This window comes from Hylaeus volcanicus, chromosome 6, assembly GCF_026283585.1.
Source record: "Hylaeus volcanicus isolate JK05 chromosome 6, UHH_iyHylVolc1.0_haploid, whole genome shotgun sequence".
Classification (NCBI taxonomy): Eukaryota; Metazoa; Arthropoda; class Insecta; order Hymenoptera; family Colletidae; genus Hylaeus; species Hylaeus volcanicus.
Window position 1 is genome coordinate 5,164,893 of NC_071981.1, and position 22,771 is coordinate 5,187,663.

The 22,771-nt window shown below is 43.8% G+C and overlaps 1 protein-coding gene across 8 annotated transcripts in view; it reads left to right on the forward strand.

The window, feature by feature from the left end:
- Positions 1 to 22,771, forward strand: part of LOC128878620 (polypyrimidine tract-binding protein 2) — a 262,210-nt gene that overhangs the window by 110,978 nt on the left and 128,461 nt on the right. For 2 of the 8 annotated variants that reach the window (XM_054126937.1, XM_054126938.1), the window contains exon 1: positions 2,949 to 3,748. The exons of the other annotated variants lie outside the window; for them this stretch is intronic. In XM_054126937.1, the coding sequence (XP_053982912.1) occupies positions 3,746 to 3,748 (3 nt within the window). In that variant the 5' untranslated portion in view covers positions 2,949 to 3,745. Of the gene's footprint in view, positions 1 to 2,948; positions 3,749 to 22,771 lie in introns of those variants that run through there. 8 annotated transcript variants of the gene reach the window in all.

Below are 22,771 nucleotides of genomic sequence, written 5' to 3' on the forward strand. Positions count from 1 at the left end.
GAACGAGTTTAAGTGTTTCGGGAAGGGAGATTGAAAACTTTGGAACAAGAGGGTTGATAGGGCGAAAACGAGGGAAAGCGGAAACTCCAAAGTCCATGGAAACGATAAAGAAAATCAGATAAAAAAAAAGAAACAAAGACGGAGAAAGTACCTTATAGGCTCATTCCAGTCCTAAATACAACAGAGTAATTAATATAGAGTTTCCAAAAGAGAACACAACAGTGTCATTTTATTTCCTGGAACCGTACCAATCTAGCCTAAGAGTCTTTTAATCTACAACTGCTTCAAAATCGATACCATAATCGTTTTCAACCCTTAATCAAAACACTGCCCCCAAAAGATGTCCCCCGAGCTCCAGAGCGCGTCGCGCTCGCGAATCCGCTCGCGTCCATCCAGGGGATCCCCCGATGTGGGGGAAGACGAGTCGAAAAAGAGGCGAAGTTGAACGAAACAGGGTTAGTAGAGACGGTCCTCCGACGCGGGCGGCGGAGACGGAGGCGGAGCGGGTACCGCCAGCGGCGTCGTGGTGAACATCGGCGCAGACTCGACGGTACTCGTGCGGGTTCGCGACTCGTCGGCGGGTTCTGGCTCGGGATTGGCGATGATCGCGTCGCCGGGTTGCGAGGAGCAGGGGGCAGCGTTTGAAAGCCGCGACGCGACCCGGCTGCGGCGACGGCGGCGGCGGCGGCGGCTGCGGAGGCCTACGCGGGCGCCGCGAGAGAGACGCTCCTCAGTTGTGTCAAGCTAGGCGATCGAGTAGGACGCTCTTTAATCGTTCCCACCTCCGAGTTACTCTCTCACGTACACACACACACACCGCCTCACACACACGCACACATACACATACACCTACACACACCTACACCTACACGCACACACACTCTCTCCTCTCCTTCTCTCTTTCACCTGCCAGTGGTCGGTTCTCCGCAGTATCCGGCAACCAGCGCACACGTGCACACAGACAGACACACACGCGCGCGCTCTATCTCTGTCTCTCTTCCCCTCTTTACGTTTCGTTCTCTCCTATATCTTCCCTCTCTCGCCGTCGCCGGTCCGCCTCGTTGTTCGGCACCGATCGCGCTCGTAGTCCGCCACCGCCGCTCTGTTTACCCGCACCGTCTGTCCGCCGGCGGCCACGCGCGCGTGCCAGCCCGAGTCACCCTCGCCAGACTCAGGCAGCCATCAGGAACGGAGAGGTGAACGCTTCAACACCGCCGGGACGGCACGTGATACGACGCGACGCCGCGCGTCCGAGAATCTTCGATTCTTATCCTCTTGGGAGGCCAGCGTCCCGGCGTCTCCGTATCTGGCGCATGCATGCACACGCTCTGCCACCACACTTCTCGCTGTCCTCCTCCCCTCCGACCGTGTGTGTGTGTGTGTGTCTGTGTGTGTCGAACGCGAGTCCTCGCGAGCAGTGAGAGAACCAGTCGGCTCGGAGGAAGCTCGCCGCCCTGAACTCGGACGGGTTCAAGGTCGTCCTCGTTTCGCAACCGAGGAGCTCCCGACTCGCTCCAAGAGAAATCGAGCGGACAGAGGAGGAGACGACCGAGCACGGATCTGGAGCAGGAGGATCTTAAAGCGGATCGTTGAGAGTACCCAAACAGAGAAAGAGAAGGAGGAAAATCGTCGAGGGAGGACGCGAGGCCGAGAGATTTCTCAGAGATTTATATTTTTCGTTGCGCGGCGGGCCGCGATTCGTCGACAGCTAGATATCGTAGTCATTCGGACGTCGGATGATCCAGCTAGGGTACCAAAGGGGGGACGTTGAGTCGGCGAGGATTTAGACGCGGTTAATTAGAAACATAAAGGAAACCGAGGAAAGTGGCTCGACTTCGTAATTCATTAGACGTTTAACGGACGTTTTTCAGTAAGTAATTAGGCTATCTAAAGTAATTAAGTATGTAAGGAGAGATGGTCGCGCGTGAATCATGAGCGACTGATCGAATTAAAGAGAATCGCGTCAAGACAATCAAGCACAGTAGCGGGTTGGGCATATAATCGTGAAACGAGAAGAGGGAAGTTCGCGAAAAAGGTTTCTCTCCACCCTCCCCCCTTCTTCCCTACCCCCTCCCTCCACGAGGAAGCGTGTCTTCATGTGATCTCCAGCCTCTGTACCGACTCTACGCGTGTACACGCTCTGTATCTACATAGATATATATGTACATATACTTCTATATATATATATATATATTTACCTCTATATATATATATTTACATACGACATATTATATATATTTACACTTGTATACATACGTTTACATGTATACAATCCTCGCACATATCCAAACGTCGGGCCACGTTGCCGTTCAACGAGCGACCCAGTTCAAGAACGAAACAAACGGGAGCCTGTCGTTTCTTCCCTGTGCCCCATAGGTCAGGGGCGTTCTCTGTCAATCTTCGTGACAATCATTTTCAGCTAGCTCTCTTAGGGTATTCGACTAGCTCTAGCTAGCTCTTTTTAATCGCCGTACCTTTCGACGCAGCCGGCGCATATCGCGTTCAACCGCTGTTCGGATAAGAGGCAGGAACTTTAGAAGCAAAAACAAAACAAGTAATAACACGTACCTACGTCGTTTCAATTAACGTACGAGCGAGCTGCGCGAGGAGGACTCCACGAGCGGGTCAGCGCGTCTTCGTCTCCTTTTAACGCTCCCCCCCTCCCCCCCGCACTTGACACACATTTATACGCCGTGTATATTGTATATCCCACTCCCCACACCCCCTCCTGTTTTTACCTTTGCACGGCCTGTCCGCGACATCTTCAGACTACTCGCTCACCTGCTGACAATCATCACTTTGTACCGTTGAGCGCGCGTCACGCTCAACTTAGGGTAACCTAGGTCTATCCGACACTATCGCTTAGGTTTACCGGTCTCCGGACTCTCTATGTGTCGCGACTGCACTGTTATACGATAAAAATTTCATACGCCTAAGCGTAAGCTAGCAAGTAAGGTTTAAGCGAGAAGGGTCAGTTTCCTCGAGACCTAAGGACTCGCCGAGTGCGTCCCACGTCCGAACGACTATACCAACCGGTGGATCAACGACGGAAGTCGATCCAGGGAAAGTAAAAACCAGCCCGTTAGAGGCGACCGTACCGATATCGTCGGCCGAGCGTTCGACCTCCTCGAGCGTCCAGCGCGTCGATCGCGAGGACATAGAGGGGGCACGAGAATCGGTCAAACTGTGGTGGCCGTCGTGCGAGTTAACCCGACCTAGCAAGACGGAATCTCGTTATCAGACGTCTTTGGAACGTGCCTTGAACGCACAGGAACGCGCCTGGAGCGCACAGGAACGCACCAGGTTCTTCTGGAGCCTGCAGTCGTTGGCCGCGACCGGGAACCGCGGCTTCCTACCCCAACCAAGCAAGTCTTGGCTCGCGGATACCATCGGCGCCGACGAGGCACGTTCCTCCATCACCACGTATTTTCATTCGTACCCGTTCATACCGGGTGGTGCGGTGTCCCTGCCTCCGCCCCTGCTGAGCAGCATCAACAACGCGGCGGCAGCAGCGATCACCCCCGGCCTGGTAGGACATCTCTTCGCCGGCCAGCAAGCCTGCAACTTGGCCTGCAGCTGCACCTGCACGAACATCGCCAACTGCAACCCGCACCACCACCAGCACCACCATCACCATCATCAGCAGCAGCAGCAGCACCACCATCAACAGCAACAGCACCAGCATCACCGACCGCTAGGCGCTACAACGGTCCTCCTGCAACCGGTTGAACACATCAAAGACACTATGGTGAGTCGTGTTCTCTATCATACCCTAATGCCCCATTGCGGGATTAACTGGTGCCGGTTAATGGCATAAAGCGGAGCTAGCCCTGAGCCTATTGTCAGGCTTAGAGCTAAGACAGAGTTCACTAGGTGGCGAACACGCTCTCAGAACTAGGTTTAATACCGGGAATCCTAAGCGAAATCCTTAATGGATCCATTTGTTAGCTCATCTGGGAATATAGAGCAATACGGTTGCATTGGCTAGGCTGGCATTGTCGATAGACTCTAGGCGGTATTTGCTACAATATCTACGAAGACGTTGACTAATCGATCCAGGTCTCGAACACAGAGTTTGCTAGGTAGCTTTGCTAGCGAACCTGCTAGGTTTAATACCAAGACTACTAAGTAAAATCATCGATAAACTTTACCGGTAGTCTCAGCTTGGCGTATGAAACAATATGGTCACATGATTGCGAGTCCATAGACTCAGATTTCAGATACAAGATTTATTTCGTTGGGGGACAGACTCTCGGATATTTAATTTTGGGGAAAAGATCAAGAGTTAATTTATACGCGCTAATATCTTGTTGGTTCTGATCACCCGAGAGGAATTGCACTACAACCCACACAGTTTGCCCGTGGTCGCCGATGGTTAATACTTGCAAACGACCATGGGCGCGAGCCTGGCCTGGCGCCCTTGGACTGGTCCAGTGAATCGGAAACAGATTTAGCCGCGGTGAATCACTTCCAACGTTTACCGTGTAAACAGGAGGGAGTTTCCTACCGAAAACCCCGAACCTTGGTACGAACTACACCCTTCCCTCCTCTCTTTTTCATTTCCTCATTCTCTCCCACTCGGCTGTTTACGGAGGTTTGCGACAGGGGAAGGAGGAAGACGCTTTAAATCCCGCCGTGTCTACCGCGGCATCCTCTTTAATCCTCCCACGATCGACAGGTGTCGAGAGAGGGGTGCAAAGAGGGAGAAGGGGAGGAGTGGGAGATCCTACACTCGCGGAAACGCATCTGCCGATCGAGAATCCTGAACAAACTGAGGCTTTCCGCTCGATCGTGCGATCCCCGTTTCCAAGGGCTTGGAACATCATTTTCTGCTCCCTTGCCTGCGCCGGGGAATTGCGTTAGGCACACCTGTCTTGCCACGATCGACCCAGGTCTTCTCGTTTTCATTGCTGGCGAATCACCGCCAGGTTAGATCTCTCCCGTCTTGAGGATCAGTAGAACCAGGATCAGATATTCGATACCAACTACCACAATTATTTAAAAGAGACTTAGAGGAATAGCGAGTCACTAGATTAAAAATTCAATAAAAATTTAGGGTGCAAAAGATTAAACTGAGTGGCTCCTGAGAGAAGTATTTAGCGATCCTGCGCGCATGGATATGCAACTCCCCTCTGGACAAGGTATTTCCGTAGTCAATAAAAGGGCCACCATTCGAGGCGGGATATTTATTCGCTTTTTTTTTCACAAACATTGAAGGAAACTTCAACAAGTGGGCGACGAGGACTCCAACGAATGAGAGGAACGCTTCTCTAGTTATCTGTATAGCCTTTCCTTATGTATACTGGGTAATTAGCACTAAAGTCAGTAGCAAAAATGATAAACCAGTGAGTTATCAAGCACTTTGACCTGTTCGTTTGAGAACTTTGCTTATCTTTCCGTTTGCTGGATGCACTGAGATTGATTCAATCCTTTTGCTTGTTCCAACGAAGTTGCAAGTCACTCTAAGCTTTACGCAATATGCAAGTACGGAGGATACTGGGAGAAGTACCAGGGATCTTTTTTGTGGCACGCAATTTTTAGTAAAATTTTACAGTATCTATTTATAGCTCACTTTAGTAGAAAATTTGGTATACGAGTTTAAATTTCGATAGAGTGTAACACATAATAAAGTTGTGCAAGTCGTTTTTGTGAAATTGGATTTGGAATGTCAAAGGAATTGCAGGGTTTGGATTCAATTAAGTAACCGTTACTTTTCTTCTTTGTGTCCCCTTCTCAAAGAGCGCCCGCTTTGAGTTAGCGACACCTCGGATAAAGTAATTGATAACATCGTTGTTCAGGCGTCCTGATTGCTCGTCCAACTTCGATTGAGAATCAATCGAGTGCACCAGAGTGCGCTTTAATCGAGGCGTGACGGTAAATCGTCAGAACCGAAACGATTCCTGCGATGATCGAGCCAAGACGATGGGAATTAATTGAAGAGATACCTTGATAGTTTGAGAGGCTTGGATATCTCCGAGAAAATTGGCTACTTGACACGATAGGTCCAAAAAAAAAAAAAAAAAAAGTATAATATTGAACGTAACTTCCTCAACTTTAAAAATCTTCCAATAAAATGTTGGTAAAACATTCACCAAACAATAATTTCGATTAATTACGATTAGTTACTCAATTCCTAGAACTGCAAAGCTAAAAATCGAGGTCCATTTTTAAAAATTACAAAGTTAGCTTCTCAAGAATCGAAGAATAAAGGGGTGGCGAGTGGAAGAAGAGGAAACGTATCAATTCGGTTAGCTCGGAGAGCGTCGCGACGCTATTTCAAGCTCCGCGTGGTGGGGGTTTAAAACAGGAGAAAAGAATCACGCGACCTAAATTCCCAATAACAGTATTTCAACGAAGAGGAACTTGTCCTTCCTCTCCCATTTTCTTTTTCTTTTGTTCCGAGGGAAATGGTGACTGAGCATACGGGGGTGGGACACAAAGAGGTGCCGTGCGTGAATCTCGTTTCTCTTCTGATTCGCGTCGCGAGCCTACTTTCGATCTCATTTCGAAGGATCGCCCTCCATCTTGCGTCGCCTCGAACCTTCAACAGCAATTCCCCCAGCTAGGGGTGGCTGTCGAGACAGGGGGCTGGAAAGAAAAGGAAGGGGTGCAAATGGGGTGGTATCGTAATGCAGTATTGTGAAGACGTGCCTCGGGGCTCTCCCAGGGCTGAGATGTAGCTACGATATGCAGTTATGCGCGCAAGAAGAGGAGAAAGGCAAAGGTGGTTCAGCACCGATGGCGACGAACCACCTTAGAATCTCTACCCATAGTTCCTCTTTGAATTCTACCTTGTAATATGTTTATTTAATTAAGAATTTAAAGATAAATAGTAAAATAGTGAATGGATTTTAATATTTTTACTCTTGAAACAATTCCAACATTTTTGTTCTTGCATAAATAAATACGAATCATGTTATGCAGTAATGGGAGAAAACATGACGCATAAATAACCCACCACGAAATGGTTCTCATGGACAATATTATTCAGGATAATAAAACCAGAGGTATCCTGAATATGTATAATATAACTGGGAATATATTATCTCGAAGATAACATTTCTTGCAATTTCGAAAGGAAATACTATCTTTCAATCAAAATATTTATTTTAATCAAAATATTTATTTTAATCAAAATATTTATTTTAATCAATAAACCACTGGACACCAGTCTTGATCTGAAACTGTTTGAAATATAATGAAACGAAAGAATGTTGATGTATATTTTACCAAGTTAACCAGTAGCCCTTTTTAAAGTCCTTTTCTAAAAATGAAACTATAAGATTCGATGTCACTTGAAAACGAACCTCAAACGGCGAGATTGTCTTTGTGTACGAATCCAACAACCTCGTCTATACAAACCACGCGGTAGTATAAACAATTGATCGGAACGCCGCACAGTGCATCGAACGATGGACAAAAGTACAAAAAAAAGTTTTCGAAAATTTTTGTTTAGCTACTGGGATTAGTAAGTACAATTGTATTTCGCGCCTTTTCCTGGAGATCACAGTTGTGTAGTACCTCTCACTCTCCATAGTGGCGCCACTGAGTTTAAAGCTTACGAAAAATTCTCCAACCGAAAACATTTATTCAGCTTTCCTTATTATTTTTTATCGTATTCAAAACGAGTCTCACGCTGTGTGGTAAATAATTTTGAACTATTTTCAACACTTTTCCATTTTTTATAACTTCAAATTTGTCACTATCTCCTTTTCTTCTGAACAAAAGTTTGAAATTGATTTTTCTCAAAGAAGGTAAAACCGTCTCTAGGATTTTTAGTCGAGATTCTTTATTGGATTGCCTAGTAAAAGATTATGAAAGAAAATTCTGCCCCAATTCGCCCCTCTAATTGTAATAAAATTTTGTTTTAGAAAACACGCTATTAACGAACAACGATATTTTCATTAAGTGGCGTTCCGTTCCGAGCAATGCTAGGAATTTGGAAATTTTTAAATTTACTTCGAATTATTTCAAGTTAAGTGATAGTTCAGAAAAAGTTACAGATGAGAGTTTACAAAATTTTATTTCAAACTTGTCGATTGATTCGGATACCGATGACTCTGAATAATTCGTAATTGTTTGAAAAACACTTTTAATAAGTTTATTATATGTAATTTAAAAAAATAAAAAATTAAAAACATTGCCCAACGACTCATTTGATTTTTCTCCATATCTTCCATATGTCCAGTGCACTGTGCGCCGACGGAAAACCTCGAGCAGGTCATGACACGCCCTTGGTTAGGCGTCCTACCGAATTCTCATAGTCTTCGTTCGACCGTTGTACAGTTTGAACGCGTCGTGACTCATTCCTCGAATATTTTCGTCTCAGTTTTTCGTTTACTCGCGGACGTGTCGTGGTCTTGGCGTGGACGTGTAGATTTTTACGTGTTTCCGGACGTGGTGTGGGCTAGTACGTGTGTGTAGGTGGGTGTTTGGCTTTGCTGGGGTCCAGTGCTTTCGACGAATACGTCATGATTTTCTGCGATCGCGTGGTTGCTCCAGAGGCTCCGCAACTTTCTTCTTTCCCTTTCTACAGGTGCCATAAGGTACGAAAAGTTGAAATTTTACGTTGAAACTTCACGTTGCTTTAAACGGAATATGTACCGTTTACGAAAATAATTTCGACGAAGGATGTACATGGATAATACTGGGGAATTTCAAGGTTAGGTCCTCCGAGGAAATCTACCTGTTCTTTCGACAGCTCACAAAAGCAGGTAGAGTCCTCGGGAACCGTGTAAACTCTCTACAACAATGGCACCTCTCGACCGGCCCATACTAGAGAAATAAACCTCAACCTCTTCAAGAATACCGGCACAAGGGTTTTCGTTTGGTTACTTGAAATACTGTACAACGGAGTTAACCACTACAATTCTCGATAAATTTAACTGACCACGACTAAATTTCACAATGACGTAATACGGAAACCATCGTAACAATATTAACCCTTTGCATTGTTAGGTCACTAAAGAAGCAGTTTCTTTAAAACAATTGCAAGTGCAAAGGGTTATAATTATGAAGCTATTCGGCTAGAGGCTCACGTTTATGCTCACTAGAACAAACGAAAATTATTATTAATAGATGTCACTAGACCAATACCAATTGGAATTTTAGTTTATCTTCGAGCAAAGATTAAACTACTTTGCTTTGAAATTCGTTTCTTGAAGGGGTTGAGTGTTTGCAAGGTTCTCGCGAGCGACTCGAGGCCATCGCCAGCGTTGTTCTCGGCCGGAAAGCGTACTGCATCCCGTTATGCATCGTGCAGGCAAAGTAATGCCCCAGGTATCTATTGCGGCCACGGTAAATGTTAAAAGAGGCCCAGGGAAGATTGTATTTACGTGCACGGCCTGGTTGCCAAGGGCAGGGGGTTGGTGTTTGCTGCGGGGGTAAGTGGCCGCGTTAGAAGTCGTGAGAAAGAGGCTCTAACCCCCCAGTGGTTTACACTGCAGAGGGTGTGTTTCTCAGGGTTGAATGTCTCGCGACAACGTTGGGAATCTCTGGGGTCTGCTCGCGTATGGACTTGTGTAAAAAAAGTTTTGATAACAGAACCGACGAGAAGATATACAGAGTAAATCCAATCATTGACACTTTAAGGGATGATGGTACAAAAAATTTAAATAAAATTTACATTTACATTCTAGCTTAACTTTCTTTCATTGGAGCGGTTGCATTCGCTGGAAGGGTTGAAATACAAAAATTTGTAGTTACATATTAAAATGAAAATATAATGTTCGCAGGACGGAATTTTATGTCTTTATGAGATATGAGGATCCAGACTGCGTAATAACGATTAAGCGAGTTCCTATGGGATTGCATGGGAATAGCTTTTCAGCTTGAAATTTATAGTTCCAACGCGATGCCCTCGTGATAGAGACCTGAAATCACGTGACACGGTTTATTGCCCATAACAAATTTTAACGTCCAACTCGTTGATAGTTAGCGTTGGCTGAGGTGTTTAATATGGAATTACTTTGTGCATTAAATGGTTTCGAAGCTCTATAACTATAGAAATAAATATAAAGAATGGATTTTTCAAGTTTGGCGAAGTGGGCTAACCCTTAATATCCTATCAAGGAAATGATTTCATAGGGGGTATTCAGCGTTCCTCCCCCTCTTTCTCACCGATGGGTTAGCTGGAGTCTTCGTCGATGAGAAATACCGGTGATTTAGGGGAATTCGTCAGACGCAAGCCTGTCTAGATCTATTATTGGCGTCGGGACGTAAGTTAGTGGCCGCGGGGGCTGCGAAAGGCTGCTAGGGGGGTTGGGAATCGAAGTAGGGAGGTGGTTTGCACCGATGGTGTCTGGGGATAACGTAGCGGACGTATTAGGTAATTGTGGGGGCGAGTTCTGAGCCTCGAGGAGGTGGAGAAGCAGGAGGAGGTGATTTATATTGCCGGCACGTGACGCCGGCTAGAAATTATCGTTAGCCACTTTGCCGTGTGGCTCCTGCAACCCTTGCGTACGCTTCCTTCCCTTGAGCGTCACTCTGCTTTAGAATCTAGGGATCAAGAATTTTTACAATCGTTCCTCGTCCATTTTCATTTTCTGTAATATTCAAGCTCAAAATTAATGGAATTTTACTGAAACATCTCTGTTAGATCTTTAAGAAGGCATTATCTACGATGTAACTCCTAAAAAATGAATAACTTTCCATTTGTTCGGCCATGTTATCTTCATTTTGCAATGAAGACGGATCGTAGGTCGTGAAAATTTTTCATGACGTCGTTCCGCGTCCTGACGGTATCAGGATCCCACCGAGTTTCGAAGATTGAATTTCTGGCAGACTTTAGGGGGGCTGGCCCCCAAAGGGTTTCGCTGGAATTTAAAAGCTTTCACGGCTGAACGTTCTCATCTCAATAGCTGACATCTTGACGAGGCATTCAGGTTTCGAGATTCCTATCGCCGGGACACTCGTCCTCCCTTTCAGAAACCGTCCTCCGTCACTGATCCGTTCTTTGACGCCCCTCCGTTCCGGAAATCTTCAACCATGATTTGTCGCGCTCAAAATGAAATTATACTGCTTAAGAGGGAAAAAAATTGTTTCAAAAATATGTTTCTTAACGTAATTACATTTAAATGGCTGAGTACATTTCAACGAAACTTTTGAAACTTTATACTTGGGTTTGATAACAGTTTTTTCTTTTTTGTTACAGGTAAGCATTTGAACTTTGTCTTTGAATCATTGAATCCTGCTTCTACTGGTGAGTGAGAATCAGTATAAAAATGAATACTTTGTCATTATTCAGCAATCGGAAATTGAATTTGTTAGCTTACAATTTACCATCGAGAATTTGCTACAGAAATATTCATAAATAATTTAATTACGCATAAATATTTTTACCAATAATTTACTTCTCTGCCGACATTCTTTGTTCTCATTCGCTGTGTGTGCCACCCGTTGCATTATTAAATTAACAATTCATTGGATCAATTATCGATTTAATTCCACCAAAGCTGGAAATTAGGTAGGACAAAATTAATTTCAGTTTTTTAAATGGAATATATCCAATTAGTAATTGTGCCTGGAATTCTGCTGTTTGGGACACTATTCAACAAAGACAGGTAGCTGATTGAATAAAATTTTGCAATAATTTGTTCAAAAGTTTAAAAGCGTTAGGGGATTGTTAGATTTGAAAGGATGCTGCGTTCCCACGATGACGGTTCCTCAAAATTGCTTCTCTTTGGAAATCTTATCGGTGTCCCTGCTGGTCTTTATAGTTCTCGTGTTTTCACCAACGAGGAAACTGACTTGGAAAGTTTAACAGTTTCCTCTATTTTCTCCAAATTTTGTTTATCCTAGCCGCATATAAAATTGAGTGGTTACTTTTTGTTCGTACCATAGAAGAGTTTGAAGTTTGAAGATTCTAAAAGCAGAGAACGTGAACCTAGATTTGCTTGAAACATTTTTCTTTTCTAAAATATATTTGAAGTAAAATTTTATTCAATAAAAAGTCAATGTGGTATATGATTCGAAAGCTACGCCGGCCCATAGAGGGTTAATCCTTGGGATGGTTGAATAAAAATCGTGAAAATCAGTGGGGCGAATTTGCGGTCTAGCCAGAAAGCTTTTCACCGAGAAAATCCTCTCTTAACGAGACCACCCCCATCGCGGGGCTTTTGCACAACCGAAGTGCATAACCCGGGAGATAATGAGGGGGTGAGAGGGTGGCGAGCCAGAGGTGTGGGGAGGGCAAGGGATGGGAACGTAGCGGCCACCTCTTCGTCAGGGCACCTGTGGTTTGTCGGTACGTTACTGTGGTGCACGATGCGGTACCGAGCCGTCAAGTTCATATTGCTGGTTTCCTGTCATTAACGTGCCGCCTCAAACTTCCCAGCGAACGTTCTCTCTCTGCTTGCGAGTAGTCCAGTTACGTTATTCGAAAACACACTAAACTTCATCGATATACGTACTAGCTCGTACAATGGGATACTCGAAGCAAAGACCTTGAGGAAGCAGAGCTGAAGAAAGCAGCTGGGTCAGAGGCAGCCAATCACTAGGGATTGGAAAGTGGGACTTTATCGAGTAGGTTGACAGAATTGATGGCGAAAACGCTGGGATATATCAGGCATGACACCGAGGGATCATCGTACCATGGTCACTTACCTTGACTGGAAACTTTTTATTATACCGAAGCAATGTTCAAGTTTCGAATTTACACCTTCTTTAATTAATTTACGACGCTTTGTCAGGCGTGTCACGGTTGTTTAGGTCCTGGAATCGAAAAGGGGGGACCGCTAAGGGCAAAACCAGTTGGGATTCTTGTTTCTCGTTGGTCGGCACGTTTATTTTGAGAAAAGGAATTTGCCTGGTCGGGGCACCCCGCTGATTAAAGGGCAAAAGGGTATCTCCCTCTTTCTATTTCTCACCTGACTGTCGGCGACGACCAAGAAGAATTATGCTTGCTCTCCTCGCACGAATCCGCAATATGACGTGGCTGGAAAAGCGACCGGGACCGCTTTCATCCCTTTCATCGGGCTTTCCATGTTCCCTGGGAATCTTGGAAAGATTATTAAGACGTGTAAGGGAAGAGTAAAGTAACCTCTAAGTCTACTTAATGCTCGAGTTCTCTCTGGCTGGCATTTAATTATTCCACGACATGATACTCGCTTAGTCAAACGCGGCCACGGCTGCTGCTTTATTGCGTGCGCTCGCATCGTAGGAAAAAGTGGGGTTATGTTTAGTCTCCTGAGGGATTACTTTCAATCTCGTCTCAACTGAGCTTCCTCGACGTACGTTTGAGCATATTTGATCTCCACCGTGCTATTTGCAGGTGCTTTACAGTTCTCGATCTCTCAGAATTAACAGGGTTGGAAGTATAAATTTCGGTTCATAGTCATTTCGCAATATAATATATTAAACAAGCTTTGATTAACCATGTGTCAACAGCCGATAGTTTATTTATACTTTGTTGCTTACCCTGACTTTATTTTTCGAACCTGTTGTCAAAGCTACAAATTCCATTTTGTTTGATGAAAATGTAATTAAAAAATCCCGTTAACTCGCACAATTTTACCCTCGTTATTTATTCCATAATAACGTTATCGATCGCTTTTCGAACAATTTTATAGCGTGGATCAGTCGAACGAAATCTCATCCTTATAGTATTATGTCCGTTCCAAGCTTGAAACGATTATGTCTGAAGCAAAAGGCTTTAGGATCCGCTTTGCGCAGATCGTATTCAAACTCCTGCAGAATTTCTTGCAAAGAATCTCGTTCACAATAGCACGAAATATTTTCCTTTCAATAAATCCGATGCGTTTCTACAGCGACGAGAAATCTACGACGTACGCGACAATCCCATACGCTTATCCTCCCTTTATACTTACCCCCTCCCCCTTCCTCCTTTGAATGCAGCTAGCGATGACTCGATTCCATTTTAAATCGCTTGCAAGCATCAGCAATTTCGTTCGAATAGATCGTTGGTCGTTGATAGTAATCGCAATTTTCCCGTACGTTTTTGAATCCTCTTGCACTCGAAGGAAATAAATTTTCGTCGATGGCACCCGTGATATTTAAATTAAAAATTTCACGAAATTGTTGTACTGATTTTATCAAGCAATACAAAATATTTGTGGAACAATGTGCCTGTACTTTTTGGTTTAATCTAGATATTTTGGATTTTAATGTGACGTGGCGTTTCTTGTGGTAACTCGAAACCATCGCTAGTTGCAGTCTGCTTCAATCCTATCGAACATTTTACCGGTGAATACTTGCAGAGGAAGTATGTAAATAAGCCGACTGAGATATTCATGTAGCTCCCGATGTGTCTGCATTCTTTGCACCCCCGGCTCAAGCGAAACCCAACGGGGTTTCCACTCGCGTTCTAAATCTCGTCAACGGTAAGTATGTTTATGCGCCCACCTCCCACCTTTCCTGCGAATATGCGCGCGGAAAAAAAATTGATTTCAGGATGGAAGAATATTTTTTGAACGGACGTGATCGAATAAACATTCGACTCCGTTTCCCTCGGTCGTATTACTCCGCAGACCGAATTCGATCTAACTATGCATTATATTATTATTTTCTTAGACAAATTGGGCCTTTTTTAGTTATTTAGATTAAAAATTGTTTACATTTCCTTTTATAGTACCGTTTTCTCAGACAAGTAACATATCAGGAGCATTCTCGAAAGTCTATGCTTTCTACACAGCTTTTATAGAACATTTGGATTTTCCCAAAAATGATCGTTTTTGGTTCAGGAGGTAGTGTTCTCGGTCTAAAAATAATTTGCAGCGTATAAAGTCTGGGATGCGAGTTCCAACTCCAGCAGAAGGTGTCGAGGGTCTCTTCGATCTCGCTTTTCTCCGATATCCTTCCGCCTTGGCAAGTTTTACTCGTCGTGAAATCGTTGGAGCGAATAAAAGGGAACCGTTCCGCGACGAAAAGAGCGATGCTGGTGCTAAGGGCTTTCGCCTGTTTCTCTGCTGTCACATTACTTTGGCAGTCTAGGCTAGGGTGTCACCGCAGACACCATGGCTCACCAAAATCCCTCTGTTTTTTCACCGTTCACATGTTTATACTTCCTCCACTTCCTTTCTCCACTTGTCCAGAGAATTTCTTGCCTTTGAAGTGACTAGAGATATTTATTATAAACGATTAGCGTTGCTCCATTATTAATACCAACGTATACATCGTAATACTTTAGAGTGTTTTAATTCTAATCGAAGAGAATAATAGCTCGACAGTATTTAACATTGGAGTACAATACGCATTCAACGTTCGTTTCTTTTTTATGTACATTTATTAAAAATTAAATCTTGAGGTTGTATATCTTCAAGCAGTTAACTTCTTTGCCTATGGTAAGTCATCCAGCTCCGTCTTCCCTTAAATATGGCGTCGAAAAGGGCGTCGAATGGGCTGTAGGATTTTCAGAAAGTGTGACATTCGCGGTAGCACGTTACCGGTAGCTGCCAGGATAATGTGACAGCCAAGAAACAGGCGAAAGCCCTTAGCATCGTGTCGTTCCTTTCCACTTTCAGCATTTCGTATTTCCGCTGTCGTCGCGCCACCACCTGGAAATGTGACCGTTTACTTTCTATAAAGCAGCGAAACACCGCCGTTCCATTACGACTCTGAACGCGAACGATCGTCTGTTGTTCCATTTAAGTCCTCGATAATACCAGAGGAATGGAAATGGACTTTTATCCGACTAACGGAGACTTCAATGCTCCTTTCAAGTTCACCGTTTAAAATATTTTTTTAGATCTTTTAAACGTTGCGTTTCAAGGCGAAGCAAACATTTCTTCTCCACTTTTCTTTCTTCGTTCTGTGCTTGAAGGAAACGAGGAATTCGCAAATAAGGTAGTCTATGCTTTCCCTTGGAATACGCATTCTTTCGGGATAATTATTGAAATTGAAAACTAATTATACTAATAAGCTGTGAACGATGGAGTTAACAAGTCGAATGGCGAGTAACATATGTTTGGTCATATTTTGTACGCACGAGCAATGCACGAGCAATGTTTGCTTTGAACTTTGATCAACAAGTTTCACATATTTACATGTAACAAACTGTACACGCGCCCTATGAAATCTCGTTGTTTAGTGTATGTTCTGTATAACGTCTGGATACTGTTTGTTTACTTGGCGCATTCTGAGCCAGAAAGCCACTCATAAATAGGAGCTACTGTTGGTAAGCTATGCATGCTGTTGGATATAATATTTATTCTTGACCGACAAAGTTCATTAATATCCTGAACATGTAGTAGAAAGATCGTCCTAGGTGATCACTTCTCTCATCTTATATTTGTAGGCATTTTTGGGACAACCTGTACCATCGGCGCCCGACCTAGACAAGCGACGAGCACTTGTCTCGATTCGGCGATTATTGGCGACTGTCTTGCCACGGCAGTTCGCGTTTGGCTTTGGCAGAGAATAAAACACTTTTGCACGGCATCGAGCAATATTTATTTGAACCTCCTACATATTCTTGCAAATTTTCTTTCCATATCCATCATTCATAAAACGAAACGAAATTAACTTTCCACTTCCCCTCTCTCGCTATGCGACACGTTTTTACATTTCCTGTGGATACAACAGTAAAGATGCGGCAGTAAATCCGAGCGCCGCGTATCGCGCCGATTTCAAACTGCGGGCGTCGCCAATCTGGCCAACTGTCGCGCGATTTCCCTACACGGGTTTTCCCCATCACGCATATACTCTACCATAAAAGAATCGCGCCGTAAAATTTATTCTGGGTCGTCAATCTCGATTGCGTATCGACACAGAGGATTCGTGGGGTTTGATGTGGCGTTTGAACCGGTGAGAAATTTTATTTTAATTCCTGCGACAGTTCCCCCAAAACGAACGGTATAAGATACTCAAGTTAGGCGAAATATCCTGTATATAAATATATCCTATGCGAATTTGAAAATTTCACGTTCTTCGGTTGAGTTGTTTCTGAAATGTATATATTCATTTATTATAATTTGAATTTTGCACGTTACGTAAGATTCGCGTTAGAAACTCGACTTGCTCGTTTGGGAGAGTGGGTAAAGTAGGAATTTCTAAATCGAGAATGAACACTTAGGTGTGTCTTGACTTCAACCTTGAAGCGTTGGAATGCCACAGGGATTCACCAGTGAATCATCACACCGTTTCCACTTTGTGTGCAGTGTTGCAGAGCCGGCTGCTGGTCGTTGCACTCTCTCCCTTTCTCTCTCTTACTCGTCTCCTTTCGGTTTGCCACCTTCTGCATTCCTTTTCTCTACCTCCTATCACAAAGCAAGCACTTTCCATCCGTACTTCTCTGTTATATTCCACTCTGAAGATTCTTCGAGACTTCACGCATGGAGGATTCTTCAGTGAAGTTTTATTTCTGAATCTCCCTCTGCAGTTTATTACTTTTCCCATTTTACTTACTATCCATTCTTTTTTCTTGCTTGCAAGTCATTTCGTAGTTAAATCTGACGTGGTTCCACACTTTGAAGAAATAACAATGTTCAGTTCCGAACGAGCAATTTTTAGAATAAATTCTTGCTTCTTCATTTGTTGAAAGAAGAAAGCCTTATGCGTTATCCTGCGTTTATTATCGCGTGTCTGGATGGATTTAATATTAATAGAGGCTGCATGTAAATCCATCTACGCAGTCGGTATAGTATCCAGCAACCTGCACATAATCTCGCAACTTTGTTTGTTCTGGAAGTTGCAAACAAACACGATATACTTGCCGCGATTATCCAATCGCCGTGATTCGCAGATTGTTGACCTTTCTGTAAAATATTACGAGATATTGCGCGACTACCAAGTTCTTCGGGTGTTGGGTCTTTGTTAGGATATCTCAATTTCAATCTTTATCGTATCTGTTCTGAGCTAATAAAATCCACACAGAAATTAACGTAGATAGTTTGTACACAATGTAGATTGGTCATCCTTTGCTGAGATGTTGTCTGAAGCCCAACATTTGTATTCTTTGCAAAAGAAAAATGGCAGAATAAAAATGTCCAGACATAAAAGTATTCATCCTTGAGGCAGAAGGTCTGGCTGCATTCGGCATTCGATTCTTCAGCACTAAGAAACGTGTCAGAAGAAATAAACTGGCTGTCCTTGTCCTCGCTTTCCAACGTCTACACTACTTTGTGCTTTTGAACGCGTTTCTCATTCTGGTCTTCCATTGAAATCCATGTAACTTAATTTCACGGTAAACATTAATCAAAGCATCTTTTCCAATAATCGTTATTCATTCCAGTGCGTGTCAATTATTCTCTTTGATATTTTGCAATTATTTATAGGATAATTCCTGTTTGCTGGTATATCCTTACTCTTGTCTACTGTTTAAAAAACCAACGTTCTCCTATTTTTTTATAAACTACAATCTTCAACAAACGAATTTGAAAGTAGGTAGCTTGTCGTAGGGAAAAATTGCAGTTGGGTAATTTGTAAGGAATTTTGCTTAGGGATTAATTGCGAGGGGATTCCCCATAATTTTGAGGTTATGGAGAACCGTCTCTGGTGATTTCCCATCTCTAAGTGGCTTGTGATTCAACAGGTTGCAGCTAGTGGCCACGAGATGAGCAGAGACTTGTCGTCCTTCTTTCGTTTTTCTTCCTTTCTTCGTTTCTTTCTTCGTTAGCTTTTTATTCGCTCCTCTGTCGTTTCAATTAAACGTCCCTCGACGCTCTGCTCCGCAGTGCGTAATTCCTCTTTGTCCCGTCGACGCAATTCGCCTTTTGCTCGCCAAAGGAAGCCGTTATTAGTTTGATAAATTTATATAATGGAAATTGCACCTCGCGCATTTTATCTGCGAACGCTGTCTGTGGTTGCACCTGGAATTTAATCCTACGCCCTATTTCTCGCTAAAAGTGGAAGAATTTCATTAAGCACGGAGCCTAACATTCTGTGGCCGTAATAATTAAACCTAACGGATGCAATTGTATTTACCTCTTTTTTTTCGTAAGTAATAATAATCGTAAAAAAACTGAAGGTTATTTCTTGTTCTTAGAATCTCGGGAAGTTATCCTGGTATGCAAAGCTGATCGCGTTGCCATTTCTCCCCGAACAAATGTCACGCTGTTATGCGATTCCCTTCGGCTACGTGACCGGTTTATGGCAGCGTTAGGACATTTATTTTATCGTTCTGTCACGTGTGCTCGAAACTCTGGAACGTGCAGCGACGCGAGCTTGAAATGCGCCGAGGAAACGTTTCCTAGGTAAATGTTATTTCGGTGGAGACCAAGGAACCAAGGATGATGATAAGTGTCCCTGGTTCCGCGAACCGTTTCCCTATCATTTCATTTGCGTCTGAACTGTTCCAGGATGCCTTCTTTCATCCGGCTTAGCTTCCATTATCTAAAAGAACCTAGCTCGCAAAGAAAATGCTCATCTACAGCGCGTAAGGTCTATGAATATCCAAATCTGCAACTCGATTTTTCAAGTAAAGAACTATTGGAATAAAATGACAACGAGGGATTTAAAACGAGTTATTTGGCAAAAAGCAGCAGGCAAATGTGCCACTTCGATTTGACTGACTGCCTCTGATGTTTCCATCCGGAAACTCGAAAACCCAGTTAGGCCAAAACAGGCGTCACCGTGTCAGGGATGTAAATCATTAAAGCGTCAGGTTTGGGGGGTCGGCGGTGGACGACGACGACAATGGCAGGGACGTTCATGTCCAGCGTGTCGACGGTGCCAGATCCTGAGCAGCGTGGCAGCCACTCTTGTTGAATCGAGTTTACGGCACAATGTATTATAGACGTTGCGGCTTTGGCCGGCCACGATAATAGGCTTGGCAACGGCGGGACGCTTCGGCGTCCATATGCCGATGACGTTCAACGAAGGTCGACGTCTCGTTTCCCCTCAGATCATCTCGTCCTTCCTGTTAACGCGCCGGACCTCTTTTCAACTGGGTGATTGCACCACGCCATGGGAAGTCTTGGCCGGCCTTGTCAGGGATAATTGGAATCTGCAAGGAATGCGCAGGAAGAAAATGCTTTACTAGGCGTTCAGAAGTCTTCTCTTACGGGGGTGGTGACTTATCATTCTCTCGCGAATGATGATTAAGCTTTCTCGGTGGTGTATCAAAACTTGTCTTCGCTTGGAAGTGCGTATCGATGCAGGAACGCCGAAGAGCTCTCGAAGATATCTAGATGGTGCAGAAAATCCCACGTTACTCCTGACTTTCTCTCAAAGTATCGAGGATGTCTTTTGAAATTTTTCCTCGGAAAAGAACCCACGGGAAACCAGCTGAAAACATCATGCGCTACGCTTAATTTGAATCGCGTCATTAGTCATGGTGTCGGACCGATCGAGTAGGAAAAACGAAAGAAGAGAAATAGAGGGAGTTGGTAGCATGCTCGACTCTACTTTTCCACTCGGTTTGCGATGGAATCCAAGCGTAGGCGCGTAGGCGGAATGGACTATGCGAACCGCCGGAATTCGGCTGATGCATAGTCAATCCCGAAGTGGTTTGGAAGCGGATGCTGAAAAGGTGGATGATGCACGTGGCTTCGCCACCCCTGGGAGTGGAGCAGTTGGTTATACCGCGAACTTACTCTGCGTTGCCACGAGAACCCCCGTCGATCGGCAAGAGGGTCGGAGGGGAGCCAGAAAGTCAAATTTGCTCATGATAATGCTACGAATTTCTCGAGGAAAAGTGGAAACTGTTTACGTCTCGAGGTCGTCGACGTTGCGCCATTTTATATGCAACTTGCCACCCTTTCGCGAAAACTTACACTACACTGAAAAAGAAGAGGAGTTAGAAGGGATTGGTGGTTGGAAAAATCAAGTTTTAAAAATTCTACGGTAACAAGTCCATAAGGGAAACTTTAATTAGAGAGAAGTTTAAAATGGGAGTAGAAAGCACTTATTCGAAAACCCTTGAAAATTCTGAACAAAAGAGAAATCATGTATTTATACTATTCTTGATCGATTACCGTGATTCTCTTGAACCTCGATTCAATTTGAAATAAATGAACAATTTATTTTTTTTTTTTTTTTTGGAAATACAAAATTCAGCATTTAGAATTGCTTTTAAAAATGCACAACAACTCGAAATATGAGCGTACTTCACTCTGAATAATTTAAAACATCCTCGAGCATTAAAATTAAAAATGGTTTCGATGTTGAAAGTAACTTTCAAATATTTTTAATTAAAAATTGAAGACTAGTTGCAACAATTCTAAATAAAATAATACGAATATTTGATAGCCTGAAGGTTTTGAAGAGTGAATATTTGAATGTTTACTCTTTTGACAAAAAGAGAACATGAATTTTTTGAAACTTTGTATTTTGGAAAGTTTGAAGATTTGAAAATTGAAAGCTCTGAAAGTCAAAATTGGTTCCATTTCTTCTTGTTGCAAATGCGTTTGACCTGAACATGATACGTCGTGGAGGAAAAAATTCAAACGCAAAGGACGTGGAAACGCGTAATTTTGAGATGGACAGGTATGTCCAGGACACGTTTGCAGCTGGAACGAATTGGCTCGATCGGCCGGTTTTGGTGAAAATTGAAACGGCGATCGAACGCCAATTAAACGTGGCGAAGGCGCGCAATTCAGAGTCGGCAGTCGAACGACATTGACACTTCAATTTCACTAATTTTGTTATGGTTCACTAGTGGCGAATGTTTATTAATTGTAGCCCCGTTACACCAAACGATCTACCTTTTGCACAAGGGAAAGGGGGTTGGCAATTGAGGTTGTCGTACCGTTCGCCTCGTTTCACCCAAACTGTTTTTCAATTGGTCACATGAGGGCTGTTTAAAAGTTAGTTTTGGAGTTTCGAATACGCTGGGGCGATAGTTGCGAAATATTCGTGTGAAATTAACTCGCGCAACTTCGTATTTTATTTTTCACCGTAAATTAGTTAAATTTAATTACAAAATGTTCAGTTTGGTGCAATTATAAAACTACTCCCCCGAGCTGGGGGCTTGGAACTGAGATTATGTTTAAGAATCAAGCTGCTTTGGACGCCTAAAATTGTTTTCGAAAATGATTACACTAAATTATTATTAATTCAACTAACCATGATTCTTGGCCCCTCAGTTATCGCTGACCAGTTTGCGAGGAATCTCGGTACAATGCACAGAGGGCGAAAGCTCCTCCCCCCTTTAATGCAAACTAGACACACCTAGGTTTACTCGACAATCGCTTACAAACACATCCACCTCCATCACATTCACGCAGAATAGTCACACCTATGTTTACTTATCGATTCCTTAGAAACACATCAGCTTGTAGCAACAGACCAATAAGAACACACTTTGGTTAACACTTTGGTTAACACGTTGGCTACGATGCACGAGTTAACTCACGATTAAACGGTTAAACGAACAGTTTATCAATACTCGGCAAGAAATAATCTTACGACAAAGTGCTCGGACCCTTCGTCCAGCTTCCCCCATCTTGCCTTTCCTTTGAAATCGATTCGACGAATCGGAGTTTGCTTCCTCTTATTTTCTTATTCCTCGCCGGATGACAGATGCTCTCCTACGTGTTTCTCTCTTTTCCACGACGACCAAGAAATCCAAGAAATTCACGCCCGTCGACCGGGAATATCCGCTTATCCCTTGCAAAAGTGGCGGAACGACGACTGAGGGAGGAGAAGGGGGAGGGGGACGGTGGGGCTTTGGAAATTTACGCGCGACGGATTTTGCTGCTCGTTTGCGCGTCCCGGTCCTACGGAAGTCGAAAGTCCCTGGAGCGTGCAAATCGAGATATCTCGATTAGATAGGTGATCCCGTGACTCAAACCGAGCGGAAGCGTATTTTTCTTCCCGCGTTTCGTTCCACCATAATGCTGTCGTTCCATGTTGTCGAACGTCGTTAAAAATACTC